Raw genomic sequence first — 12202 nt, 5'->3', positions numbered from 1 at the left:
GTAATGAATCTGGAATATATGAAAATTTCACTTTTTGATATAAATTACGGGGAAAACAAACAAACAAACAAACAAACAAAAAATATTTTTTTTTTAGATTAGCTATGTATAGTTATTGGTCAGGTCGGTTAAAATATACAAGTTCTCTGAATTGTCCTTAACATTAGGCAATAGTTTAAGTCATTATGTGAAAGTGTTAAATATGATATGCAATCTGACAAGTAGGCCTATAATAATATGTCATATATATTAGGGCAGCCGTGGCCTACTAGTTAGCGCTTCGGACTTGTAACTTGTAACCGAGGGTTGCCGGTTCGAACCCCGACCAGTAGGCATGGCTGAAATGCCCTTGAGCAAGGCATGTTGCAGGCAGCTCACTGCGCCGGGATTAGTGTGTGTGCTTCACCTGACTGTGTGCTGAGTGTGTTTCACTAATTCACGGATTGGGATAAATGCAGAGACCAAATTTCAAAAGAATATATTATACTTATAATTTTGCTATTTATATAACATGTTTAAGAAAGAACTAGCCTACCTGTAAAAAATCCTTTTTTCCCTTTATGAAAATGAGTTACATGGTCTGGCATCAAAATAGCGTAAAAGTATACATCAAATGTGAATCCTGTCTGAGCTACAAGAATATCACACATTAAGTAGCCTAATGTGTAACTTTTACTGTCTGAGCTTCAAGAATATCACACATTAAGTAGCCCAATGTGTGACTTTTACTGTTGAAATTACAGTTTTTCTCAGTCGCTTTGGTGCTTTTCTCACATCACTATTAACATTTGCACAGCAGTTAGTGCAATTCTCAAAACAATTAGTGCAAACTGCAAAACCTAGTGGATGACCTGCAAAAGCACGTCACTTGCTCAAAATGGATAGTCCATTCCTCAAAAGCAGGTGTTCATGTCAATGAAACTGTCAGTGTCATCAAAATTAGAAGTCTTGACACCATCGTTTATGAACAAGATAGTCAAATGGCTTTGTTATGTTTTCATTATGACAGTTCTCTCAGTGTTTTCCAATGCAAAAAAAGGTCAGAACTCGGTGACACTACCTGAACATGCTCAAGACAGCACATGCACAGCCATTTGAAAACTACAGTAAAGTTACACATTGCTGTAGTTAGGTGAGTAAGTGAGTACAAGACACTGAATACGTACATTTTTACTGTATGCTCTTTGCAATTCTAAAGCATTGTGACAGAATTTGATAACTAGTTCAACAATTTTGTATGTAATGACTCAAGCAATGAAATGAAGACTATTAGTTTTATTTGGAACGACTATTCAGCATTCATAAGTTCATTTTGACTGACATGACATAAGCAAATGATAATGTTAAAAAACAGCAGAGAATTGTATGGAAGCAACTGATACATATCCAAAAGTATTTGCAATTTGTTCAGAGGAAGGAGAAATTGTTACTATGATGTGCACAAATGACTAAATGTTGTGGAGGTTGAACTAATAGTTAAGAGAATTTTCATTCTGATCTGAAAAAAGCACCAAAGCGACTGAGAAAAACTGTAATATGCAGAGACAGAAAGAAACAGTTGTTTGCATTTTTTGCGAGAACATTGTGCAAGTTGTTTGAGAAATGCACCAAAGTGACTCTAATTTGATACAATTGCAACTGCTAGGCTTTAAAACGCTTCACTTTACCAATAATGGCTAAATAAGGCACATCAATTCAAGAAACTGCCAACTCCCATCTCATATACAGTAGGCCTAGTTTACATGAAATCCCATAGTTGGTAAGCAAGTAGGCCTAAGTGGTACGATGTGAGCTATACTCTACATGTTTAGTCTGGTTACTCTTCTCTGCGCTCTACGAGTTTAGTCTGTGTCTCTGTTTGGCCAGAGTGGCGGGAGCAACATTTAATGGTTCGTCGACAAACTATGCACGGCTATGTTTGAGTCAAACTGTAGCCTATCATTGAATCGCTGAATGCGAACTTCTCTAACAGAGGTGTGATAGTGTTGTCTTTGTGAATCCGAAGAGGATATGATCTCTTCTGTGCGTCGCTAAAAGGTATCGGCTGCATAACAAACGTTTATCAACGTTATTGCAATGAGAGCAACTTCTGGCTAAACTTCTGTTAAAGCCCAAATTAAGATGATTAGCATAGCTTCGTACCATATTGACATTGTTAATTGGACAATTGGATTCGGAGATGGACATTTTCCACGACACTTCGTACCATACGCATCGATCGGTCTTTAGTTTAGCGATAATGCTGATGTAGCCTATCAACGAGTTGTTTGGATGATTGACAGTGAACTAGTTTTGAATCAGAACGTTCATGTTTCTAACATGCATGCGCTCCTCCACCAGCCAGTGTGACAGCCTACGGCTACGTGGTTGTTCTCGCATCTCTGGCGTTTTCGTATCACATCATGTAATCACGTTTAAACAAGCGTATCTCTCTGTAGTCAAGTTAACAAATGACACTCTTTACAGGACAAGGAGACCCGATGAAAACCAGAAACCAGGCTTTACAGGAAATCTGGAGTTGCCGTCGAGCAACAAGGCAAGTTCCACGTTAAATATCAGTAGAGCTATCGGTAGCTAGGCTCTGGCTGTGCTAACTTATAAAGAAGTGAGCAAGAGGTGTTGGGAGCTATTCTAGAAACATCTACTTACTCAGGTCTTTGGGGGTAATTGCGTTTGATTAACAGTATGGATAATACGTGTTTTGTTTGTTTGTTTGCTTGCCTGTTAAAAGGAGTCAAGGTTTTCTGGAGGCCGTCTCCCCTAGGTGAGTTGTGTGTGTGTGTGTGTGTGTGTTTGTTTTTGTGTTTGTGTGTAACGTTACGTGCGGGTGCATGCGGTAATGAATACTATGAGACGTTTAGCCTTACAACTCTTCTCAGTGGTATCCTTCATAACCTTGACGTTTGCAAGTCTATGAGTTCACTGTTTATCGACTTGTGTGAGTTTGTATCAAGTTTCGTAGCTTAACTAGACTCTTGTTCACAGGACAAAAACACCAACCAAGAGGAAGAACACTCAGGCAGGCACGCCTAGGCAGTCACCAAAGTAAGTCATCTGTTGGTGTAGAGCTGTTAAGTGAACACTGGAGTCAGTGAACTGTTCCGATTCCTGCATTCATACATTCATACGACTGCTGTTAAATTTGTCTCTGCGCAGCGTCTATAGTGAATTTACAGAGCGCTCAGAAGATTTGCAATGTTACACCAGTGTTATACATGGCTGAAAGATTAGATGCTGACACCACAGATTTCTCTCTCGTTTTCTTGGAGTCTGTTCAAGCGCAATTGGGCTGTTTCCCGAAGTCGAGCATGCTTCCTTGATTAGAACGCTAGGGAGGCCTCCAACCTCATCTTCGTGGAACCTGCCTCGCAAGGAAGTGTTCTTGAGTCTGTTCATACGCAGTAGGTGCCCTTCTAGTGTAGTACAGATGTGCTGAGGCCACACTAACAAAAACCTTGCGGGTTACATGGACGCCGTCTGCCAGAGTTGTCATCGTCTACTAGTCAACAATTAGAACCACTAGTTGGTGTTTGTAGGGTTGGTTGTAGCAGTCAACAAGTCATGGACAAAGGAGGATAAACGGCTTGTACTTTAAGTTCACAAGATGGTGGCAGCCGGAATAATAGCACAGTGACTGACTGACTGCATAGTAATTTTTTTAATACCCTTACTTTACACTTTACACTTCACACAAGGTAGAAATTCTTCCGTTTGTGTTCAGAGACCCTCTCCATAGTAGCACAGATGGGTAATTCCAGACATTCCTGTGCATAGAAGTACTTCACCGAACATGAGACCTGTTCCACAGTGACATGCTAGTTGTGTACAGCTGTATTGAGGCACAGTAAGAATGCGTCGTCTATGCAGAGGCTAGCCATCTAAAGATGAAGCACCCATTTTCAACCGCTTGCAGTAGCACCAAAGTCCTTTTAGGCAAGTCCCTCCACTCGGCGGCCATATTGCAACACTTTTTGGGCACTCATCGGGCATCCTATTCGGCAGAAATGCGCGTGTTCAATAGCCTAGAAATCTAGACGCACCCTAGCGGCAGCAAATTACATTTGCTTCCAGGGCTAGTCTAGTAACTCTCTGTTGGCTTGTAAGCTCGAAAAATTTAACTTCTATCAGGCCAATCAAATTGTGTATAGAGTCGTTAGGTGGGCTTAACATAATGATTGATGGCAGAGTTGCAACGGTTTGGCTTGAATTCCCTGCTACTTGAAAACAAAGAAGATGGATGTAGCTGTTGGCCAATAGTGTGACACGAGTTAAGCTTGTTTTAAAATGGCTTTGAACTAGCCAACTAGCTCCGCTGGTGGGAAAACGCATGGGACTCAGCGCTGTCCTATTGCGCTCAGAGGGAATTTGAATGACAACCGATTATCCCACCCCTCGGACTGAGCACTGCGAACGGTGAGTGCCCAGACCCTACATTTTAATGTGGGTCTGGCTCGTCAGGCTACGTGCGTAAGGCTTCACGACACCAACCTTGCTCCAGTGGCGAGTTCACAACACATGATTGGCACGATGTCTTCACAACACACCATAAGATTGGCTCAATGTATTCACATCGCACCACATGATTGGCTCAATGTATTCACATGTCAACGTTTTTGCCGAGGAAGGGGTGTGATATCTGTAGACAACGGCCATATTGGCGTTACAAACCAGTGTTTCCCATACGTTGACTTATTTGTGGCGGCCCACCACAATATCAACATTGACCACCACACAATGATTTTCCTGGTTGTACTAAATTGTGCTTAAATCTGGTTAGAATCATAACCGCGCTGCACTAATTTGTTAACTTTTGCATTCGTGTTAATTCTGCAAACCTACCACCACAAATAGAATTCAATTCTGTGGGAAACACCGCAAACTAACCCCATGCATTTCTAGGAGGAGGATTTTTTGAGTGCTGTGTCTCCTCATTAGAAAGTCTCTGGTAGCACTAGTCGACAGCTATTATGAATACTTATCAGCAACGTAAAACTCAGTGCTCCACTTGTGTCTGGACAGAGCCATACATTCACCTTCTGGTGACAGACCCTAGCAGACTTTTGTGTGCTTACAACGCACACAAATATACACTGGCCTTAGTGCATGTAAGTTTCCCCCATGCTGCCATGATGGATGTAAGTAATTTATGCCAACATTTTTTTTGTTATTAGAAAGAACTCATGTTTAGAAGACCCAATGAAAACATACAGACTTGCTTTTTGTCTCAACAGGTCAACAAATGACATCAAAGTGCCCAAGAGAAAAAGAGCCAGAAAAGGAAAGGGTGAAAATGAGGTGTGTTTCTACAGTCACACATACACACTCACACACACTCACTCACAGGTATGCGCACACACACTCATATGTATGCACACTTACACACACACACTCACTCACTCACATGCATGCACACTCACCCATGCAAACCAGTACATTCACACTCGATAGCCGCAGCAATCACAAGTGCACTTGCATACTTGCACTGGTACGTGCACATTCGCACATGCGCACATTTGCACGTGCACGCTCTCGCTCACCCATGCAAACCTGCACATTCACAGTCAGTAGTCGCAGCACTCTTTTTTCTGCTGCAGGGCAGTTGGGCTTTGTGTATGTGTTCTACTTTGCAAAAACAAATATTCCCGTCTGCCGTAAAGGACAACTCAATTTTAAAAACAAGGTAGCCGCCATCTTGATAGGAGAAGTCTGCACAAGTCGATTACCAAATGTCGTACAATCTACTGTACTGTAGATAATTCGGTAAATGACGTTAAAGATGTTGGCGGCTGGAATAATAGCACTGACTACACAAGTCATTTTTAATACCCTTTTTTCACCCTTACAAAGGAATAATTGCTTCACTTTGTGTCCAGAGACCCTCTCCAGAGTAGCATAGATGTATAATGTTGTTTTATCCTGAAAAGAGATGTTTTACTTTGATGTAGTAAAGTTGCCCCCAGAGGTTATGGGATACAGCAGTAAATGCTCCTCCTCGAAACTGCACCAATTCATAATGTGTAACCGTCTTGCCCTCCCCGCTGTTTATGAAAATCAATAAAAAGTTGATTACCAAATGTCGTACAATCTACTGTACTGTAGATAATTCGGTAAATAACGTTAAAGATGTTGGCGGCTGGAATAATAGCACTGACTGCACAACAGTCATTTTTAATACCCTTTATTCACCCTTTATTCGAAACTGCACCAATTCATAATATGTAACCGTCCCTCCCCGCTGTTTATGGAAATCAATAAAAAGTTGATCACAAAAAAAAACTGCACCTGGTGCACTAATTACAGTTTTCGTCTCCAACAAAAGTCTACTCGTTATCATCCAACAGTAGAGTCTAGTGAGGTCAGTGCACTCACTTATTGCTGCTGAAATCATCAGGGTTTGAAGTTCTCAGGCACTTTGCCTGGAATTCAAGTGCGGGCCAGGTCACTTGAGAACTGAACATAGATTATTAAACCGTATATAATTGCTATTGGTGCATACATGTTCTAGCTTTACAACAGGTGAAATATTCTACATTTTAGTCACTTTTATCCAAAGTGAATAACAGAAAGGGAACAATCCAAGTACACAGCGACAAGGAGGACATGTCAATGCAGCAAGTAGCCGTAAAAGTTGTGGGTTCAATTCCTGGCTTCCACCATTGTGCCCTTGAGCAAGGCACTTAACCTGCATTGCTCTGGGGAGAATGGCCCTTGTAATATCATTTACACATGTAAGTCGTTTTGCATTTAGCTTCTGGGAAATTAATAAATGTAATTCCCGCTGACTGACTCTCCTGTTCTGGCGTTAGGAACCGGGCATCATGCGAGACCTGCGCACGGCCCTGCGTTGGATGCGGAATAACCAGCAGCTGTTCCGCGGCCAGGTGACGGAACCGAGCGTTCTGCAGATGGACGAGGAGGAGCGTGCGGACGCTCTGAAGACGGCGCTGGAGTCGGACTACCCCGAGGCCAAGGACCCCTTCCTGTTCATCTTCCAGCTGCGCCAGGACATGGACGCCTTTGTGGACGCCTGCGCTGACCAGCAGGGCCTGCAGATCAGCTGCATGTTCCTAGAGACGGTCGCCTAGAGACGTTCACCTGATCATTGGAGTGGGGTGTGTGTGTGTGTGTGTGTGTGTGTGCGCGCACGCATGTGTATGTTTTGGGGGGGATGATAACGGCAAGAACCCAGTCACTGGTGGTGTCCACAGATCAACTGAATGCGCCTAGAGACGGTTGCCTAAAGACGGTCGCCAGACCATAGAGTGTGTGTGTGTGTGTGTGTGTGTTTTGGGAGGGGTGATGGGACAGGGACCCAGTCACTGGTGGCGGCTAGACATTGCTGTCCCCAGGAACAAGGCACGCTGTGTGATTCGACGGATGAAATTCAATGTGGGTGACTGTGGGGTGTGGCTTTCTTTCAGATGAAATGGTTTGTTCATGTGTTACAAACCTGTACAGTTTTTATTTTTATATTTTAGTTTTTTTTTTTTTGGTATAAAGGAGATGTAATTTTTTTATAGGTTCTAAAGCATTTTTTGTTATGTAATGCATTTCCAGTGTTGATTTTTATTTTATTTTTTTCTTGCCAATCCCTTCTGATGTATTATTAGATGATCTGCTGATTCTGTAAGCAAAACAGAAAAGAGGAACTGGCCTTACACTTTAGCTCTAAACTCTTTTCTTTTAATAACCACACAGAAAGATCATAACGTACACATAATGAGTTGCTTCACAGATCTTTAAAGTCACGGTCACACTTATGTAATTGCTAGTGCTATTGAGGCATTCATATGCACTGATGTTTCTAGATTTCATACACTCTTCACCTGATGTTACCCTGTCCAATCCCTGATGGTGTATCAGTTCACTATAAAACATCCTACGCATCTCCAAGCCCCTTAACTTATATGCTTCTATGTTTTGTTACTGGCTGCTGGCTACCATTGCAACTCAGAACAAAAACACGAAATGCAAATATGTGTTTGTCACACTAACTTTAATCTGGTATATGTACATAATTAAAATTATTTACTTGCTGTCAGCAAAACGTTTCGTTTTCCAGCTTGTATTAAAAATAAGTTTTGTCCTCTACTGTGGAAGGATCAGTTTTTACATGTATATATATTTTAACTGTAATTACACAATTCTGCCATTGCCTTCTGGTCTTTTCACTTCTCCATGCAAAGGGATTAAAGGCACATTTTCAGTAAATCAAAACTTCGGTTGTGTGGTTGATAATGTTGTCCTTGTGTTGCCAAGCATGTAGACCTTATCAAATGGGGCTGAAGAACACATTGCATTTTAAATGTAGGATGTAACCGGAGACTACAGTTATAATGTAATACTTGGCATCGTCACATAGTCTGTCTGGACTCTATTCATACAAGCATGATTTGGATCAACAGAACAATCTCACCATGCATCCTAGCACCAGCGCCAGCCCAGAAACTTTGCCCCGGAAGTAGTTTGACGTGAACCTGAACTGAAGATGGCTTCTTGTTATCAAAACGTCCTCGCTCAATAGCTGTGTGTCCATACTGCATTGTGTGACTTTACAAGTGGTAAAGCACTAAGCAAGGCAAGACAACTATGTCCACAGCCTCTAAAGTTGTCTTGGGACTATCGGTGGTTCTGACCATTAGTACCGTGGCTGGAGTGCACATCAAACAGAATTGGGACAGACAGGTAACGTGAACAGTCAACGGACTTGCTATGACAAGCTAACATTAGCTTAGCTAAGATCACATCTGTAAACCGCTCATGTTGCCAGCATAAAATAAATATTACGCCTGAAGTCTGTGGAATGCTATGTTTGTGCAACACATTATTTATGTGTACCATGCCCGTGCTTTCGGGGAAACTGTACAGCTGAAACCGCATGTATTGCTAGTTAGCGAGTAGGCTACATGCATGGTCTGAACTGGTGAAATAGGACTTGTCTGTCTAGTGCCAGTTGCTTTGCCAATGCATGATTTTGTCCTCGTCAATGACTGCGGTTTCATTCATAGATAGTGTTTGGTTGTACAACACTTACTTTAAATCGTAAGACTAAGTTACTTCATTCTGTGGGCTTGTGTGCTAGTTTGGTTGCCTTAACATTAGCGCTAACCTTCATCTCTTTGCGCAGCGACTGCACGAAGGAGTATTGCGCGACTTGGAACGAGTGGAGCGGAAGCGGGAGAACCTGCGGTTGCTAGAGGAGCAGATTCAGCTGACCCAAGAGCTGGAGACGGAGAGGCAGCGCAGAGAAGCCTCCGCCGCCTCCGGAGCGACCCAGAGCCCGTAAACTACACCAGCCCCGTTCCAGGTGGTGTGGGGGCGACCCCACTGTCAGAAGAACCTTGGGTGAGAAACTGTTTTCCTTCTGATGGTGTTTCTCATGTGTGGTTTTATTTGTAATCTACCTAGTCACTCTTTCAGTAGAATCTCTAAGTAGAGCTTACTATTCACTCTTGGGGCAGCCGTGGCCTACTGGTCAGCACTTCGGACCTGTAACCGGAGGGTTGCCGGTTCGAACCCCGACCAGTAGGCACCGCTGAAGTGCCTTTGAGCAAGGCACCTAACCCCTCACTGCCCCTCTCACTGTCCCCCGAGCGCCACTGTTGATGCAGGCAGCTCACTGCGCCGGGATAAGTGTGTGCTTCACCTCACTGTGTGCTGTGTATGTTTCACTAATTCACAGATTGGGATGAATGCAGAGACCAAATTTCCCTCACGGGATCAAAAGAGTATATATACTTAAATATACTTATTAAATATATATTTCCTCTTGAAACATTGTATATGGTAGGTGAACCTGATCTGCTACTTTGTAGGCCATCAGTAATGGTGCTTGTGCCAAATCACTTAAAGAAATAATTTAATCATGGCACCTCATGTTGCAAGACGTATCCATCATGCTGTACGACACGAACGGTGTCTTAACACAGTATGCATGTTCAGTGCCCATTGGCAGTCCTTCCACTCCACAAGACTCATCTGGATGTCATCTCCACTTTTCTGTTTTGTTTTGTTTGTTTGTTTGTCTTTCCCCCTCCCTCTGCAGACGGTTTCTCGGTAACCGTCACCCACAGTTACTGCTTGCCCTCCTCCGCCCTCCCCAAGGCCATGGAGGTGGCGGGAGGAGGCAGCAGCAGCCAGCGGGGGGGTGACGGAGCAGCAGGAGGAGGAGGAGGAGGTGCAGAGGAGGAGGAGGAGACGGGGCCGGGCTGCGTGTCGGCCTCCGAGGGCCTGGAGGAAGGGGAGGTGGAGGGGGAGACGCTGCTGATCGTGGAGGCGGAGGAGGAGCAGGAGCACGACCAGGCCTCGCTCGACCTGTCGCACGACCAGAGCGGCGACTCGCTCAACAGCGAGGACGCCGCGGAGGACGCGGAGACCAGCGGGGGAGGAAGCAGCTGGAGCGAGGACACGACCGCCTTCCACTGCGACAAGTGCCACAAGTGGATACCATCCGGTGAGGGCCTGGGACGAGGAGGGAGAGGAGGGGGATGAAGGAGAGGGGGGGGAGGAGGAGGAGGATGAAGGAGGGATAGGAGGATGAAGGAGGGAGAGGAGGATGAAGTAGGGAGAGGAGGATGAAGGAGAGAGGAGGAGGAGGGAGAGGGGGATGAGGAGGGAGAGGGGGATGAAGGAGAGAGGAGAGGAGGAGGAGGGAGAGGAGGGGCATGAAGGAGAGGGGGGGGGAGGAGGATGAAGGAGGGAGAGGAGGATGATGGAGGGAGAGGAGGATGAAGGAGGGAGAGGGGGATGAAGGAGGGAGAGGGGGGTGAAGGAGAGGAGAGGAGGAGGGAGAGGAGGACGGAGAGGGAGAGGGGGATGAAGGAGAGTAGAGGAGGATGAGGAAGAGGAGGGAGAGGGGAAGGAAGGAGAGGGGGAGGGAGAGGGGGATGAAGGAGAGTAGAGGAGGATGAGGAAGAGGAGGGAGAGGGGAAGGAAGGAGAGGGAGAGGGGGATGAAGGAGGGAGAGGAGGAGGAGGCAGAGGAGGGAGAGAGAGACTAAGGAGGGAGAGGAGGAGGAAGGAGAGGGGGATTGAGGGGAAAAGGGGATAGAGGAGGAGAAGGGAGGAGGTTTTGGTTGCACCTGGATAGATTGCACACGTAATGTAGCAATTTTGGAGTGAATAACTACATCATAGGAGTGAATAATTTAGAGATACAAACTTGAACACTAAGCACTTGAATGCAAAACCCTCTTCAGAGCATAAAAGCTGAAGTGGGCAGAAGACGTGTTCCTCTCGGCCTAATCTCCCTCTGCAGCACATGTTGTGTTTGACGCTGTTCCACTGTGCCTGTTATCAGTGCCTCCTCCTTGGAGACGCCTCATTCAGTGTGTTATAACTAGATATCCTCCCGTTCTCCTGGCAGTTGTCACGTATAACAGCAGCACTGGCAGGAGGAGAATGTTAAGCCTTATGAATGTGACTGAGCCTGTGCTCTTCCTTTCTTGAATAAAGACTGGATCTGAGTTTACATGTGTCTGTCTCTGAGCAGTTTGTTTCCCCCCTTTTTTTCTTGTCCTTCATTCGTCTTTCCCTTTGTGTTTTCTATCAATCTTGTCTTTCTTTTCACTGCTCTTTCTCTTTCTCTCTCTCTCTCCCTTTCCCTCCCTCACTCTCGCTCTCTCTCTGTTGTTCTCTCTCCTCCTTGACTGTGTAGGGCAGTTGCGTGGGGAGCAGCCCAGCTACCTGAAGGGGGACAACTTCTTCAAGTTCACCTGCTCCGACTGCGCCGAGGACGGCAAGGAGAGCTTCGAGAGGATGAGGCTTACCTGGCAGCAGGTAACACACACATACAAATACAACACTCAAACACACATAAACACTAGATATTCAGTGTCAGTTTAATTAACATTTAGTCCTTGGTAGCCAAGGTTAAGGGTTTTACACAGAACGTAACCCTAGCTTGCTTGGCTAGTCACATAAGTACAATATATTTGGCTCTCTTCTATAAACAAAAAGTGTTTTATTCAGAAATAGATAGTGATTTGCAACAGAGACAAACACAAGCAAAGTGAACAAAGTAGAAAAGACAGGCTGCTAGTGACCCAGTGTTAGCAAACCTCTAATGGTTCCATGAGTAATACTGCAGTGATTCCGGGTACATATTAAACCGTATAAACCCAACATATTACCTGTCACCTGGTGATCGATTCAGCTGCCTCAACCTCATGAAGGTTGTGCATTCCATTGTCCACGGGGTTTGG

The 12202-nt window shown here is 44.6% G+C and overlaps 4 protein-coding genes across 29 annotated transcripts in view; all 4 read left to right on the top strand.

Moving 5' to 3' along the window:
* The window catches only part of LOC121719407 (NACHT, LRR and PYD domains-containing protein 3-like), an 851137-nt gene that overhangs the window by 503619 nt on the left and 335316 nt on the right, over window positions 1-12202 (top strand). The gene's annotated exons all lie outside the window — the stretch shown is intronic.
* LOC121719377 (NACHT, LRR and PYD domains-containing protein 12-like) overlaps window positions 1-12202 on the top strand; it is a 732803-nt gene that overhangs the window by 512478 nt on the left and 208123 nt on the right. The gene's annotated exons all lie outside the window — the stretch shown is intronic.
* LOC121719676 (protein PET117 homolog, mitochondrial) lies at window positions 8487-9286 on the top strand. Its single transcript, XM_042105483.1, has 2 exons — window positions 8487-8685; window positions 9128-9286. The coding sequence occupies exons 1-2, from the start codon at window positions 8590-8592 to the stop codon at window positions 9284-9286; spliced, it is 255 nt and encodes an 84-aa protein (XP_041961417.1). The 5' UTR covers window positions 8487-8589.
* Window positions 9206-12202, top strand: part of kat14 (lysine acetyltransferase 14) — a 12960-nt gene continuing 9963 nt past the window's right edge. The window contains exons 1-3 of the mRNA XM_042105020.1: window positions 9206-9345; window positions 10046-10453; window positions 11656-11777. Coding sequence (XP_041960954.1) covers window positions 10108-10453; window positions 11656-11777 — 468 coding nt within the window. The 5' untranslated portion in view covers window positions 9206-9345; window positions 10046-10107. The remainder of the gene's footprint in view (window positions 9346-10045; window positions 10454-11655; window positions 11778-12202) is intronic.

The sequence above is a fragment of the Alosa sapidissima genome, chromosome 9, assembly GCF_018492685.1.
Source record: "Alosa sapidissima isolate fAloSap1 chromosome 9, fAloSap1.pri, whole genome shotgun sequence".
Taxonomy (NCBI): domain Eukaryota; kingdom Metazoa; phylum Chordata; class Actinopteri; order Clupeiformes; family Clupeidae; genus Alosa; species Alosa sapidissima.
Note: the sequence above shows the minus strand (reverse complement) of the source record. Positions and strands in the feature narration are given on the sequence as shown.

Excerpts from the sequence above, each read along its gene's own strand:
- LOC121719676 (XM_042105483.1), top strand. The coding sequence starts at position 8,590 with ATGTCCACAGCCTCTAAAGTTGTCTTGGGACTATCGGTGGTTCTGACC. Across the intron at positions 8,686-9,127 it reads AACAGAATTGGGACAGACAG|CGACTGCACGAAGGAGTATT; the intron begins GTAACGTGAACA and ends CTCTTTGCGCAG.